Source organism: Balaenoptera physalus (assembly GCF_965194825.1).
Source record: "Balaenoptera physalus genome assembly, chromosome: 16".
Taxonomy (NCBI): Eukaryota; Metazoa; Chordata; class Mammalia; order Artiodactyla; family Balaenopteridae; genus Balaenoptera; species Balaenoptera physalus.
The window spans coordinates 67072997-67088752 of NC_138898.1; the positions used below are offsets into that span (position 1 = coordinate 67072997).

Consider the following 15756-nt stretch of genomic DNA (forward strand, 5'->3'; position numbering starts at 1 on the left):
CTATTTTTCTACCCCAAGAATAAAAATCGCCATTTAATAAGACATTCAGAGCCCATACAAGTAAGGGTTGGCCCTTTCATAGCTCATCTTGTAATTGCACAGCTGAAGGCCACATGGAGGTTAAACAATGCCATCTTTTAAAAGGTACTTTCTGGTATTTCTCATAAAGCCTGTCTCTTCATGTTTATTCCACATTCTTCACGTAATAAACTCTTGGTTTTACTTACAGCAGAATTGAAAGAATTATTCCCCCACACACACCTTTTAATTAAATCTTCTAGGAGAAGCCAAACTGTCTACGTAAAGAAGAAGTACGTCGTTACCAAGTTTTAAAGTTCAAATTTAGGTAGTAATTCAGATATTTAAACCTAATTATAAATGGTTATCTGAAAAATAGCTAGTTCCACCCCACAAAACAATCAAACTTTATAGGAATTATAGTTTTTTCTGGTTTTGGTGTTCTTTTAAATTTTTTTTTTTTAAACATGAATGAATTTTCCTATAAATCCACATAATTCCAGCCTGAAGGAAATTTAATTTATGTGCCATGGTAAAGAACAGAGCAGGGAATTCCCTGGCACTCCAGTGGTTAGGACTCAGCGCTTTCACTGCCGGGGCCTGGGTTCAATCCCTGTTTGGGGAACTAAGATCCCGCAAGCCATGTGGTACAGCCAAAAAAAGAACAGAGCATATGGCTATAAAGACCTGATTATTTTTTTAGAAGAATTTATAGGGTACTAAAAAACCCTTTCATTTCTCAAAAATTTAGGGGCCTTTAAAATCTTCCTAAAAGCAACACATTTTCTTTCAAGTCAAATCTGGTAAGCTAGATGACAGAGTTAGCTTTTATTCACAAATGCAGTAAAACACAAGGGGCTAAAGGTTTTGCAGAAACTCACATTTCCACAAAGTACAAATACTAGTGATGAATTCTGGTAACATATGAGAATAAATAAGTTATTTAATACATACAAGTTTAGAAAAAACGCTCCAAATGGAAATGTCATCTCTTCATTGCGGGAGAAGCGTGCAGGTTTTCAGTGTTGGCGCGCCTCCCCTGCTCCTTCTGTAGGTGGTCCTCTGCAATGAACAGAAGCAAAGGTCAGTACTCATCCCAAGTAAAAATGGGCAGCAGGCAAACTTATCTACATATATTATAGGAAGTTACATATTTAATATTGTGTGAGTTCCTTAGATGGCTTAGGACAATTAAAAAAAAGGTTTTTTTTAAACACTATTGAAGAAATCAGAAATGTTTAGTACTAGGGACTCACTCTAATTATTCACAAGTGTTTCCTATTTTTTTTTTTAAGTGAATAGAGTACACCCTGGAGTAAACCCATGGGTAAGTACTTACAAACTTACACTGTATGTAAGGAATGGAATTCACAAGAAAGGACTGTGTATTCAATTAGTATTTTGAGGGATGCCAAAGCTCAACTAAAAAGAAAAAAAACAAAAACAAAAAACTTTTCTTCAAATAGAAATCCTCCCAGCAGCACCCTCTTGCGGCAAGAAGAAAACTAGCATGGTTTACAACTTCCTACCAAAATCCGAAAATCCTCCGAGAAACTGTAGAAAACGTTCTTCAGCCAAAAACAAAACAAGAAAGTTCCATGCAGGTTCAGAGAAGCCCAGAGCCCCTGTGACCACACACTGTGCTCCAGAATAGTAAAGAAAGGGCCCTAGTTATGTCTGATCCATTTCTTTTGTCCTGGGGGAGAGGGTAGCAGGCAGAAGTATTCTCTATTAAAAGAACCTAAAGAGACTTAACATCCAAATGCTACAAAAATGCAACGCACAGGGACTTCCCTGGTGGTCCAGTGGTTAAGAATCCACCTTCCAATGCAGGAGACATGGGTTCGATCCCTGGTCGGGGAACTAAGATCCCAACCAGGGAACTAAGATCCCACATGCCACGGGGCAACTAGAGAGCCCACGCACCACAATGAAGACCCAGCGCAGCCAAAAAAAAAAAAATGCGATGCACAAACTAAATTCCTAAGAAAACATGAACCCCCCCAACCCTAACCCCCAATTCCCCAAACACTCTCTACAAGTAAAAAAACAAAACCTTTTTAATGATCATTTTGATAACAGGAGACAAAAAAATACAAATTTAGACAAGTTGTTAGAAATATGCAATTGTAGCACCAAAAATGCACACTAGATTTGCTAATTCTGAGGACAAGGTGATGTACACACAGTCTTGCTAGTCCAGAGCAGTCCTCATCCTCAGAGGCAGTGCAGAGCGCTAACACTACCACAGGTCTGGAAAATTCATCCCCCTCAGTGTTAGGCAACTTTGCTGGAAGAACAAGATCAACAACATCCTTAGGGCAAAACCATTTTAGGTTTTCTAGAAAAGTGTTATAAAAGAGTGAAGTATGTCACTCATGTACTTCATAGATGTGCAATAATTTTGAGCTGATTATGATTTTCTCTATTATAAAATATCTGGGCTTTTATTTATAGCAAAAGCTACCTTGCTTTCAATATTACAAGCACTAACATCAGCAGCATTAATGAACTGGCTACCATTTCAAAGGTGAGTGTGCCTGTTATATAAACCCTCTTTATTTTTTTTTGTACTTTGAAAGCTTTAATAAAGGAAGTGCTTTCATGATGGCAGGCTTTGGACTTATCTTCAAATAAAAGAGAATTTAATTCTAGTGTTTTATATTTCAGCTGGATGACTTTGTGTAGATAGAAGGTATATAATCTGAAGAATAATTATTTTAATACCTTTATAATTTCTCAATGTTGTCAAATAAAACTTATGTATCTTTCACACAATAAGCTGGAGTTGAGAAAGTAAATGGAATGCCTAAATGTATTACTGAAACATAATGCAATTTGGGGCTAACAATTCTTCACAATTCATTGCACAACGAGGTCCCTGTTGTGCCAGTAACATTTTTGATGATCAAGAAAAATAATTTGCAATATCACTGTTCTGCTATTAGTGCACTCATTCTCCTTTCTGAGTCTTCCACAGAATAGGTACCCAAAGCTTTGTTGACCTGAACTCGAATCTTTGATGTCTCTGGCACTTTATACAGACAGGAGCCAAGGTAATCCAAGGACTCTTGCATCCTCTCTAGCACACCCTGCCCCCACCCACCCAACTGGAACTAAAAATACCAATGTCATGGGTTTGCTGTGTTAACACGTGTTAATGTGTACAATATCCACTGGTGACAATTAAAGAGAAACTGGCATTATCATATATTCTTGGCAAGTATGTAAAGTGGTAAAGCCTTTTTGGAGGGGAATTAAACAATATCTACTACATTTTTTATTTTATTTTTTATAGATTTCCATCTAATGCTTTTTTTTTCCTTTTTATTTATTTATTTATTTATTTACTTATTTTTGGCTGTGCTGGGTCTTCGTTTCTGTGCCAGGGCTTTCTCTAGTTGCGGCGAGCGGGGGCCACTCTTCATCGCGGTGCGCGGGCCTCTCACCGTCACGGCCTCTCGTTGCGGAGCACAGGCTCCAGACGCGCAGGCTCAGTAGTTGTGGCTCACTGGCCTAGTTGCTCCGTGGCATGTGGGAGCTTCCCAGACCAGGGCTCGAACCCACGTCCCCTGCATTGGCAGGCAGATTCTCAACCAGTGCGCCACCAGGGAAGCCCTACATTTTTTAATATGCATGTTTTGAACCAGCAATTCTACTTCTAGACATCCACATAAGAAAAATACTAATGCTACCCTGCAATACTGTAAAAGCAAAAAATTTAAAACATACAAAAGTAGGACTTCCCTGGTGGTGCTGTGGTTAACAATCCACCTGCCAACGCAAGGGACACGGGTTCAATCCCTGGTCCGGGAAGATCCCACATGCCGTGGAGCAACTAAGCCTGTGCGCCATAACTACTGAGCCTGCGCTCTACAGCCTGTGAGCCACAACCACTGAAGCCCGAGCGCTCTAGGGCCCGCGTGCTGCAACTACTGAAGCCCACACGCCTACAGCCCGTGCTCTACAACAAGAGAAAACACCACAGTGAGAGGTCCACACACCGCAACTAAGAGTAGCCCCCGCTCACCACAACTAGAGAAAGCCCACGAGCATCAACGAAGACCCAACGCAGCCAAAAACAAAAAACAAACAAAAACAAAAGTAGATCAGTAAATAGTACTATTGATTAGCAATAGTACTATGGAATACTACAGAAAGGTAGTAGAAGCAGATCTACATAAATTGATAAAACAAGTGAAAAAAGCAAACTGTAGGATAATACGTACAGGAACAGTGTATATAAATTTAAATACGTAGAAATGACTCCTGAAGGACACCCACCAAGCTGCTAACAGCACTACCTTCTGTGGAGGGGAGGGAAATCAAGGCATTAGGGAGAGGCAAGGAGGGAGGAGGTTAGAGGGAATTTCACATTATACTACTGCTGTTTAGAGATCTACTCTTGTACCGTGTGTTTTGTTTTGTTTTTTAAGTTCTTGCCAAATAGTAGGCAATAATGACAGTTCCTTACCAATACTTGAAAAAGGAACTAAGAAAACTTCTCCATATTCTTTAACTGGAAAGTGTACAGGAATGGCAATCAAGGGTGCTGACTCTGCTAAAAATGATCAGCTACAGGCTTTACATGAGTCAATGAACCTCTTAGTCTTGGTTTTCTCAACTGTAAAATAAGTAGATGGGAATGATTTCTTTTCCAATGTTCCATGGACTTAGAATTCTAAGATATATAGAAGGATAACTCCTAGTAAAGTCAGAACTAACCTCCAAGAGATCACCCTGATGCACAAATATTTTGCTTTCAGATCTTAAGAGACAGAGTAAGTATTTAATATGATCAATGTATTTTTTTAAATATTCACAATTATCTCAAAAGGCCATTAAATACTTTCTTTTCAAAAAATTTATTTATTTTTTATTTATTTATTTTTGGCTGTGTTGGGTCCTCATTGCTGTTCGTGGGCTTTCTCTAGTTGCGGCGAGTGGGGGCTACTCTTCATTGAGGTGCACAGGCTTCTCATGTGGTGGCTTCTCTCGTTGCAGAGCATGGGCTCTAGGCACGCAGGCTTCAGTAGTTGTGACACGTGGGCTCAGTATTTGTGGCTCGCGAGCTCTAGAGTGCAGGCTCAGTAGTTGTGGTGCACGGGCTTAGTTGCTCTGCGCCATGTGGGATCTTCCCGGACCAGGGCTCGAACTTGTGTTCCCTGCACTGGCAGGTGGATTCTTAACCACTGTGCCACCAGGGAAGCCCAACATGATCAATATTGCTCATGGCAGTTCAGGAAAACTGCAAAAGACAATTTGCACTTAGATGTTTCTTAAAAGTTTATTTCAACAGTCAAGATTTATATTTGTTCTGGGAATTCCCTGGCAGTCCAGTGGTTAGGACTCCATGCTTTCACTGCCAAGGGTGCAGGTTCAAGAAAAAAGATTTATATTTGTTCTGATAATCAGCTGCCTGAGCCCCACCTATGACTATCCTTAAAAAGAGAGATCAACTCTCAACCATAGTTGGAAACACTGAGCTATAAACCATTCAACTTAGATTATCAAATTGAGGTCCTATTGCTGATATAATCAAAACAACTGAAACCTCATTGGAAGAGTAAGCATTCTTAAAAGAAATATGAGCTATTCTCCTAAGAATTTATTTATAGATAACTACAACGCTACCACAAAGAGTATTCCCCCCACCCCCTCAAAAAAAATCCTGAAAATGCAAAGGACAACACATAAACCTCTGACTGCTCTATCTATATTCAGCAATCTTGCCTTTTTTCAGTCTTAGAGGGAAAAAAATTGATAATGTGATAAAAAGCTCTTTCTTCAGTATGCTAAGGATCTAAGCTACTCCAAAGAGTACAAATCTATGTAAAAATCAAGTTTTTCAACACTTCTTTATAGAAATTATATCTAAGAATTTTGTCTAGTCATCTCCCCACCCCTCGCAAGATTCTCCTTCTGAAAAGCATTGTTTTTCTGAGTATAAATAACACAGGCTAACTATACTGGATATAAATGGAATTAAACTTTGACTCAAAATCTTAGGAAAAACTGTTCCAAAGATAAAAACAGATAGGAAGAAAATATACTTGCTGATAGCTAAATGATAAGTCTCAGAAAACTCATACCCATTTGCTTTCTTCCATTAGGTTGTCTGCCAAGATTTGGGCTTGGAGGCTGAAGTGAAGACCCTTTCAGAAATGTATTTTGGATGTCATCCTTAGTTCCATGCAAGAAATGAGCTAAAATTCCATACAAAAGAGGTCTATAGCAGGAAGAAAATCAAAATCAATTCAATTTGAATAAATAGGAAAAGCTTAAAAATATCTACTCTTTAAAAGGTAGCCTCTGACACGAAAACAGCCAAGTAATTCACCAGACTTAAAAGAAAAAAGATGCATGGTTATCATCCAAATTGCAAACTGTTTATGCTTTTTCAAATTTAAGTGTACCATTTAACTCTAAAGACAATTTTAAAATCCAGAGAAAACACGTTAACAAGTTAAACCTCACCTAAGCTGAAATACAATTTCAATCAATGCACAGGAATCAGCTTTTTTTTTTTTAAACTCCGAAGTCCAGTATAAGATTTCCCACTACCTAACATGGTCTGATACAAAACAACTATTCAATATATACTTACTGGATTAATAAATCCTTGCCTGGGTTCAAATCCTGGTCCTGCCACTTGACCTCAGCAAGATTCTTAACGTCCCCAGCCTCATAAATGTTTCTTCCTCTATAAATGAGGATAAGCATAGTCTCTACCTCATAGGGCAGTTATGGACGAAATGAGTTAATAAATGTCAAGTGCTTAGAACCATGCCTGGCACATATTAAATGGTATATAAATGCAAGCTATACAGGAGTTGGGTAAGAACTAATATTTTAAAAGCTACTTTACAGTTTACAAAACACTCTTCTCTCCCTTCATTGTATCCCCACCTTGTGATGTCATAATCATCACCTCCAATTTAGAAATGAGAAAACCACAGCTCACTGAGGATTTGCTAGAGATTGCTTAGATAGTCAACAAACTTTACACTTGAACCCCAAGTCCCATATTCTTTTCCTTACAGCATGCTGCCTGGAGATTTACATTAGTGCCCTTGCACCAATGGAGGCTGCTCTGATGACAATAAAGAGTGGTTTTCCCTTGTTTCCAATATCACAGTTGAAAATATCAATTTAATGGATTGTCTTTTTGAGATAATCTATCTACTTATTAGCAGGTGTGATGGTTCAAAGTATGACATCCTTTCCCTTCAAAAGGTGGAGTCTAACTGCTCTCCTCTTGAGTGTGAGCTGAACTCACTTCTCAGGAACTGAGTAAGGCACTAAGTGACAGCACTTGCAACTTCAGAGTCTAGGTCATAAACGGCATTGTGGCCTCCTCCTTGCCTTCTCTCTTGGTCACTCTCTCCGGGGTAAGTCAGTTGCCATGTCACGAGGACACTCAAGCTGTCCCATGGAAAGGTACATGTAGTGAAGAACTGAGGCCTCCGACAGGCAGCCATGTGAATGTGTCACATGGAAACGGATCCCCCAGCTCCAGCCAAGCCTTCAGATGACTGCATCCCCGGCCAACATCTTAACTGCAATCTCATGAGTGAGACTAGCCACGGAAGCCACGCCCAGATTCCTCTCCACTGATAATAAATGTCTGTTGTTTTAAACCACCAGCTTCTGGGGTAATCTGTTATACAGCAATAAATAACCAACTACACACAAAAGCAATTTTTCCATACCACAAAGAAACCAAGAGAGTGAGTTTCTCTATTTAATAAGATGCCTCAGCTCTTATAAAAGCTTCATACAGGAATATAAAATAGGTCTCTTTGTCTACTTTAAACCATTGTTTCGCAAAGTGTTAACTGGTCAAAGAAGATTTTTAAATTAAAAAAATTCTGTTTTCCAAATTTACAATAAAATTTACCTAAGATTTAAAATTTTTAAGACATATTAGAAAATATAAAACTACCACATTTAACCTGCAGCTTCATGAATATTAAGGTTTCTTTTTTCAAAAATCCTACTTAAAAAAGAGATAATTGTTTTTAAAGTACAGCTTCACAATGCCTTATTTGCAATTTTGAAAAGCAAACACTCTGAAAACTAATTTTCTTCATAAATTTGGCACAAACTCATTTGGTGGCATGGCTTGACCTAACACAAGGTTATTATACACTTTATCCTACTTTTTGGGAAAATTCTTAAGTTTCACTGAAAAATATTAATGTGACTATTAGTGCTACTTCAGACTTCCACTGGACCCTACACCATATATGGACCACATTACTTTTTAAAATCTGAAAACTTTTCAATGGAAATGTTTTAAAGCAATAAGTGTCTTTCAGAAAGCAAACTACTGGCAGCGTGACACGAGTTAGAAAAGAAAGTGACTGCAGAGAAACGGGACAGACGCCTCCTGAACTGCACAGCGCAGGGCGTGAGGACAGACAGGCGCTACTGCACAGGCCAAATTGATAAGACTCGCAAAATGACTTGTGGAGAAGTGAGAAGGAGCCAGAAGTGCAAGTGAGCTCTCAGGTGAAGACCTGAATGGCTGTATGAGGAAGCTACGAGGGGGGCTTGAAGAGATGAAAATAATGGACTTGATATTTGGACACACGGAGTTTGAGATGCCAGCAGAAATGTAGGTCCATAATTGACGAGCTCTGTAAGATTTAAAGCAGAGTCACCAGCGTGGAGACATCATTAAAGACTCAAGACTACATAGAAAAGTGGGCAGGGGGACAAGAGGAAAAGAAAGTTAAGGACAAGACTTGGGGGAGAGTGCCCAAAATTTAAAGGAACCCTAAAGGAGCCAATGAAGAAACTGTGATGACCATTAGGGAGACAGAAAAACCAAGACAGTAAAGGGTCATAAAAGACAAATGACAAGAAGAAGTGTTTTAAGGAAGAGTTGTCAATATTACAAGACACTGCAGAAACTCAAGTAAAGCTGAGCTTCTCAAATTGGAAATAGATGTATACCCACTCTTAGTGCTAGGGGCCTGGTACGAAGTACAGGTGGCATATGATCCCAGAACACTAATTTTACACAAAGGTTTGAGGGAGAGTTCAATTTAATTGGCATGTCATTTAAAACATTTTAATGGTAAAAAAATTATATCATGAAGTAGAATGAAAAACTTCAATAAACTTTTAGAAAGAGAAAACATAAGACTTCAAAGAAATTTCTTACTAGGAGAAAGTTGCTTTGATCTATGTTCCCAAGCCTCCGAGGTACAATTTTTTCTGCCATTCAGGGATCCTCTAGAAAAAGTTTAAGAAACACTAAAGTAGGAAAAAAACTAAGAAACTACTAGAAAGTGGTCACTCTTTTTCAAGAGCATAGTTTCAGTATAAACGGTGAGGGGAGAATTTTAAATGCAGAGAAGGCAAAAGAGGGGGTAATAACAAAATGAAAGCAGAGGGTTGATCTTCACTAAGTTCAGTGATAAAAGGAGTTAAGAGGTTTTTTTGGAGAGGGGAGATTTGAGTACATTCCCAAGTTGAAGTGAAGGAAGCAGTGAGGAGGAAGAGTTAAATGTGAGGAAGAAAACAATTGATAGAGCAAAGCCTCAGGTAAAAAACAAAAGGATGGATCAAGAAGCCAAGAGACATGACCCTTAGGATGAAGCAGGGGCGCTCAGTCCTCTGAAACCACATGCATTTAGCACCTACTCACAGCTGCACACCGTGTACGTGTGCTAGACACACACTGGGCCCAAATAAATACCTACTGAATTAAAATGAAATAAAACCACTGCTATGCAATTATGACTCTAATACAACAATATCTGAAAACTTATTTTTTAAAAAACTTCTTACATTGTATTATCCTTTGATTCTTCAAATGCATTTAGTTCACGGATGAGAAACTGTCTGTCCAATGGAACTATGGGTTGACCAGATTCTGGGGGGGAAAATCATAAAACACTGATCTTTATTAATGTAAAAAGTAAATAGGATTTTGATAAAAACCACACTTATGAGGTATACACATTTTTCAGATTTTAGAAGAATGATGATGGCACACGCCAAGAGTTGCATGATCACATGCAACTCTATGTGATTTTATGACTTTCAGAATAGCTACTTTGTTAAATGCATATTTTAATACAGTTTAACATAAACTTATTTTTTAAATCTCCCAATTTTGAGTTGGGAAAATATTGTTTCTATATACTAGACTTCAGAAGTCCTATTTTCTAAGAAGCCTGTAAATTAAACACATGACAGCGCTGATATCCGTTTGGCGGCAATAAATCTAAAAGTACAATGAACACTAATATGAAGTGCTGGCAAGGATACAGGGCAACTGGAACCCTCATACTCTGCTGGTAGGAGAACAAAATGTTGCATCCACTTATAAAGGTAAGCATACACTTACCACACACAACCCAGCAATACCACTCTTAGCTCTTTACCCAAGACATGAAAACAATGTTCGGCCAAACCTTGTAAATGAATGTTTATAGCAGCTTGACTCATAACTGCCAAAAACTAGAAACAACCCCAATGTCTATCAACTGATAATAGATAAATCAACACAACCATACAATGGAATGCTATTCGGAGGGGAAAAACAACAGCATGGTCTCAAATGTGTTATGCTGAGTGAAAGGAAGCAGATTCAAAATGCTACATCCTGCATGGTTTCACTTATATGACGTTCTAGAAAAGGCAAATGATAGGTACAGAAAACAACAGATCAGAGGTTGCTAGGGGTTTGAGGGTAGGAGAAGAGGTTGTCTACAAAGGGACACAGGGAATTTTTTGAGGTGATGGAAACGTTCTATATCGTGATTGTGATTGTGGTGGTAGTTACACAACTGTATGAATTTGGTAAAATCCATAGAACTATATACTAAAAATGGTAAAGAATCTTATATGTTAATTTTACCTCATTTTTTTTTAAAAAAGCCAAGACACTGTAGAAACTTGACTATTGTCATTATATTCCATTCTAGGTAAGCACAAGTCCAAGACATCTAATTGGTGATATTTTCATATTCTTCTTTTCTGATTATTAATGTATTATATAGCCATCTATAACAAACTGAAGAAAGTGAAGATACTGATACTGAAGATCCTTAAACCAATAAAAATCATAAGTCTTTATTCAGTTAAGGTATTAACATTCAGTTAACATTAAATAAAAGATCTAGAATATTAACAAAAGATCTATCGAATGGAAAGTTCCAGCACCACAAATAAGGAATCCATTCTCTCTTCCAAAATCCGCTTCATGATCTCTTTTCTTTGATGAGGCATATCTCCAAGGCACCAAACAGTCTTAAAGCACAGATTACACCCTGAACAAGGGAATCAAGTTATGTACGTGCAAGGTGTTTTGATCATCTCCCAACCTCATCTCCCCCAGCCCAGAGGCAATGCTGATCCTGACTACTGTGCATATTCTTCCAGTTCTTTTGCTTTCTTTCTTAAGAAATAAAATTTAACAGATAAAGTAAATTTCTTTTTAACTGTTGACTCCCTCCCCCCAATACTATTTCTCTCCCTCCCATCACTAGAATGAGTTTGGAGTTTACCTTCCTAATCCTTTTCTTTTTTTTTATTGAAGTATAGTTGATCTCTTCTTTCTTTTTTTATTTAAGTATAGTTGGTTCACAATATTATATTATATTAGTTTCAGGTGTACAACACAGTGATTTGAAATTTCTAAGAGATTATCTAATCCTTTTTAGATATCATGCTTTCACATACATTTGTATACAGTGCCTGATCAATACATGGTAGCAATATTTTGAGGCTTTATCTCCAATGTTTTATATTTTTTAATAAAGAATATATATAAAATCTGTGTGTGTGTATTTGTGTGTGTGTGTGTGTGTGTGTGTGTGTGTATTTTTAAAGCATATACATAGAAAAAAGACTGACAGCACATAGGGTAAAATGTAAAGAACTGTTTACTCTCAATACCAGTAAACAAGTATTTATTGTCAGTGCCAGGAATTATGATTTTTCAAAGTATGCACCTAGTTTAAGTGTTTATTGAGTTATTTTCCCCTACAATACAATAAACCTCACAAGAACTTGTTCAAGCTATGGAAAGAGCCCGTGGGAGTTTTATGTCCCAGTCATGTCCCAGATGATACTGTTTGGTAATGGAATTAGATTTCTAGGCTAAACACTTTCTGAGAATTGGGAGAAGGGAAGAGGCAGATTTCATATCAGGTAACTAACAATAAATAACCTCTTACCTGCTATGAGGACAGATGCTGTATACTTATATTTGTTGAATTCCAAATACTCCCGAATTAATTCATTAATTAGAAGGTTTTCATGAGACAATGATGGTCGAGGTTCACTTTCATCATCAAGAGCATTGAAAACTTCAGCTCGAATCCTTGCTTTTAAGTGCCCTAATACTCCTCTTTTTTCCAAGGTGTCCTTTAAAACTGTTAAATATAAAATATTAATGCTTCAGTTACAGAAGAAATTTTGTCGTTCTTAGCTAAACTTTGAAGAAAAATGCTTAAAAGGTAAATGGCATAACACGCACTTTCAACCTATACTCTATGACAAACTGAACAGTCATCACATTACCTACCACAAGCCACATTTGCAATAAAAAATAAAGTTCCTAAGTTGCGATGATTTATTTTAATATATTTAAGCAAATGCAAGTTTATCCTTCCAACATCGTCACTGTCAGAGGTTACAGCCTGATACACATTCTTTAGTGAAGAAGAAAATGGGGAGAGAAATATACTTAGCTTACTGGGACCTGAACTTATCTCCCAGTGTCTCATATCTTTTCAAGAATGGTTGTCACTGCAGACAGGTTCTGTATGTCACTAAAACCCTCTGGTCCAGAAAGCAGATGATTAAGATAACAAGTACACTCCAAAAAGGAAGGACTATGTCATGTCCTTTGTATAAAAACTGATACCCAGAACCCTTGGGAAATGGCCCATTCTGAACAAAAAGGTGGGCTTTTGTTCAGGGGGTTTGTTTGTTTGTTAAAGACAATTATGAGTTAATTCCTTAAAACAGTAAGATTTTGAAATTGTAAGCCTACTTAGAAATCTAACATGTAACTTTATCAATGCCATCTCAAGGAATCAGGGATGTATATGCTGAATGTAATCTAACTTCTTGATAAGCAAGGGTCATTATTACAAATATCAATAGTTATGATAATGAGATTTAGCTATAAATACTAATATGGATAGGGCTGAATTGGCATCATCCCTTGCAGTGGTCTGGAACCTTTTTTTCCTCACGTTGTCCTTAATAGCTAAATAACAACTCCAGAGAATTAACACATTTCACCCATAGTGCCTAGAACAGAGAGCTGCCTAGAGGCATTATAATACTGTGCTGTATACTACTGGTGTAATAAATATAGTTTAATACTGTATTATGCTATAAATAAGTACACCACAATAATGACAATTCAGAAAGGGAGCCCAGGGACTTCCCTGGTGGTGCAGTGGTTAAGAATACGCCTGCCAACACACGGGACACGGGTTCGAGTCCTGGTCTGGGAAGATCCCACATGCCGCGGAGCAACTAAGCCCGTGCGCCACAACTACTGAGCCTGCAATCTAGAGCCCGCGAGCCACAAGTACTGAAGCCCACGCGCCTAGAGCCCGTGCTCCGCAACAAGAGAAGCCATCGCAATGAGAAGTCCGCGCACCGCAACGAAGAGTAGCCCCCGCTGACCGCAACTAGAGAAAGCCCGCGCACAGCAACGAAGACCCAACGCAGCCAAAAATAAAATAAAATAAAGGGAGCCCAGGGAGTGTATCCAAGTAGGCATGGAGATGAAATTTTTTAAAGCTTTGATAAACAACAAAAACCTGAGTCAGGTTTTTGTCGATTAAAGAGATACAATCCAAACTAGACTTTAACCTTTCTTGGCCCTTATATATAGATTCATCCCCTCAGCCTTTTTTGCAGGTGTGTTAAGAGTAGTTCTCACCCAGTCAGACTGTGTAACAGGTCCATAAAAGGAAGGTACAGCTTTGTTATGTTGGGATCATAACCGAACCCTTGTTCTCCAATTCCATCTTTAGAAATTAGACGGAGAGATTTTTTCCCCCCAATTACTCTGTATTTGCACACAGCACAGCCTCGAACTCAGCAAAGAAATGAGAATTAATGAAGCTGGAGTTAGGAAACCCAGCATGTCTCATCACTACCTCAGCGGCAGATCACTAACTCCTGCCTCACTTGTTTTCGTCAACATGAGTTCTATGTCTCAGAGGTAGAACCAAGTAAGGTGGAAAAATGTGAGGTGAAAGTGCTTTAAAAAGGTGAAAGCCCATATAAGATAATTGATTGGCAAGCATTTTCAATGGGTTTCTCTTGAACACTAAGCACATTCAGAGCTGAGGAATGCAGGAAAAGCATAAAGGGCTCCCTACATCTGTGTAGGACATTGCTTGTCTAGAGAGTTCTAGGGTTCCATCATCCTGATCTGCCCTCTATTATCATGTTTATTAAAACACTGTACCATGACAATTTCTTTGGAAAGAGCTTCTTAACCTGGTTTATATTCCAAAGTATCTTTAAATCCTCAGAAGTTGCATGCAATATTACAGGTGATATGTGTTTCCTGGGGAGAGAGTTCACCAATTCATGTCAAGTCTGTCCTTGTGGATAGAGGTATGCCTTTTTAATGATTGTTCACCAGTCCTGGGCCGCAAATATACATTTAAATCAATAATTCCTGAATCATATTCTCAAATCATACTCTCCCCACCAAATCTCTAAGAATCACTGATTTAGAGCCTAAATTCCCTGAAAAATGGAACTGGTTTTACTAGCCGGGCAGCAGTATCACTCAGTAACTAAGACCTGCAGGCCTGGTGCAGCATCTCTAGGTTCTCACTCTGCCTCCTTCTAGGTAAATTACTTTGGTCGATCTGTTTCACCTCTCAGCGCCTCAATTTCCTAATGTACGAAATGGGCATAAGGTTGATACACAGAATCAGTTAGATAACACAGGGGCTGGGCTGTGCCTGACACATAAGGCTCGATGACTAATAACTATAATTACTATTACTTGTTTGGACATCTGCGTCAAAACTAACGGTGTACAAATGTCCTCAGCTTAAGGACTCGAACCTTTGTGGAACTTTTCCTAGAAACACAGAAGAATGGCCAGGCCAGACACCTTTCTACCTCCACTTTTTCCCAATGGAAAATCGCGACCCACCTCGCAGGTGGTTGTAAGGGTGCAATGACATAAGCAAAGCAAATGGTTTAGGATTGTGCTGAACACCAACAATGGTGGTTTAGATATTGTAATCATCAGCCCGGAGGGAAAGGCCCGGCCCACGGCCTCGCCCCCGTCGAGGTCCAGAAAGATGCGCCAGAGCCCCAAGGTGCAGAACTATAGACCTCTCAGGTACCTGGGGATCCTGGGACTCCTCCTCCAGCTCAAAGCCGGTTTAAACATTGCCCCTATGCAACTACATCCCCCCCAGGGCCCCCGCGCGGCGGCCGCCACACCCTCTGGATGCTCCGCAGGCCCTGAAGTCACAGAACGACCCCCGAAAAGGCTGACTAGTGTTCCGCGCACCCTCCTTTCGTCCCATCCTTTTCACAGGCTGAAGGCCGATATAGCTCAGCTTCCCATTCGTACTCACCCGCCTTCAGCTCGGCAACAGTCGCCATTTTTCAACGGCCCCCAGGGGCGCGCCTAGGCTGCGCGCACGCGCAGCTCCGCCCCGCTCCGCGGCGTGGCCTGTAGCCAATAGGCTCGCCGCTCTCGCCGCGCCTAGTCCCGCC

The 15756-nt window shown here is 39.2% G+C and overlaps 1 protein-coding gene across 8 annotated transcripts; it reads right to left on the reverse strand.

Moving 5' to 3' along the window:
* Window positions 1-817: 817 nt before the first annotated feature.
* Window positions 818-15727, reverse strand: CEP20 (centrosomal protein 20). Of its 8 annotated transcripts, none has more exons than XR_014255295.1 (7): window positions 15615-15727; window positions 12216-12413; window positions 9820-9904; window positions 6626-6721; window positions 6111-6247; window positions 3370-3590; window positions 818-1080 (listed from the first exon to the last, which is right to left on the reverse strand). XR_014255295.1 is itself a non-coding variant. In XM_082432561.1 (6 exons), exons 1-6 carry the CDS (start codon window positions 15640-15642, stop codon window positions 1004-1006), a joined length of 621 nt encoding a protein of 206 aa, XP_082288687.1. In that variant the 5' UTR covers window positions 15643-15727; the 3' UTR covers window positions 818-1003. The 8 variants fall into 8 exon arrangements, 6 of the variants coding, with proteins under 6 accessions (XP_082288687.1, XP_082288690.1, XP_082288691.1 ...); XR_014255296.1 differs by lacking the exon at window positions 3370-3590 and adding an exon at window positions 4493-4642; XM_082432561.1 differs by lacking the exon at window positions 3370-3590.
* Between the last annotated feature and the right edge of the window lie 29 nt (window positions 15728-15756).

Coding starts and splice junctions, on each gene's coding strand:
- CEP20 (XM_082432561.1), bottom strand. CDS start 15,642: ATGGCGACTGTTGCCGAGCTGAAGGCGG. Junction 6,248..6,625: donor GGCAAGGATTTATTAATCCA/GTAAGTATATAT, acceptor TTCCTGCTATAG/ACCTCTTTTGTATGGAATTT. Junction 1,081..6,110: donor TAATGGAAGAAAGCAAATGG/GTATGAGTTTTC, acceptor TGTTCATTGCAG/AGGACCACCTACAGAAGGAG.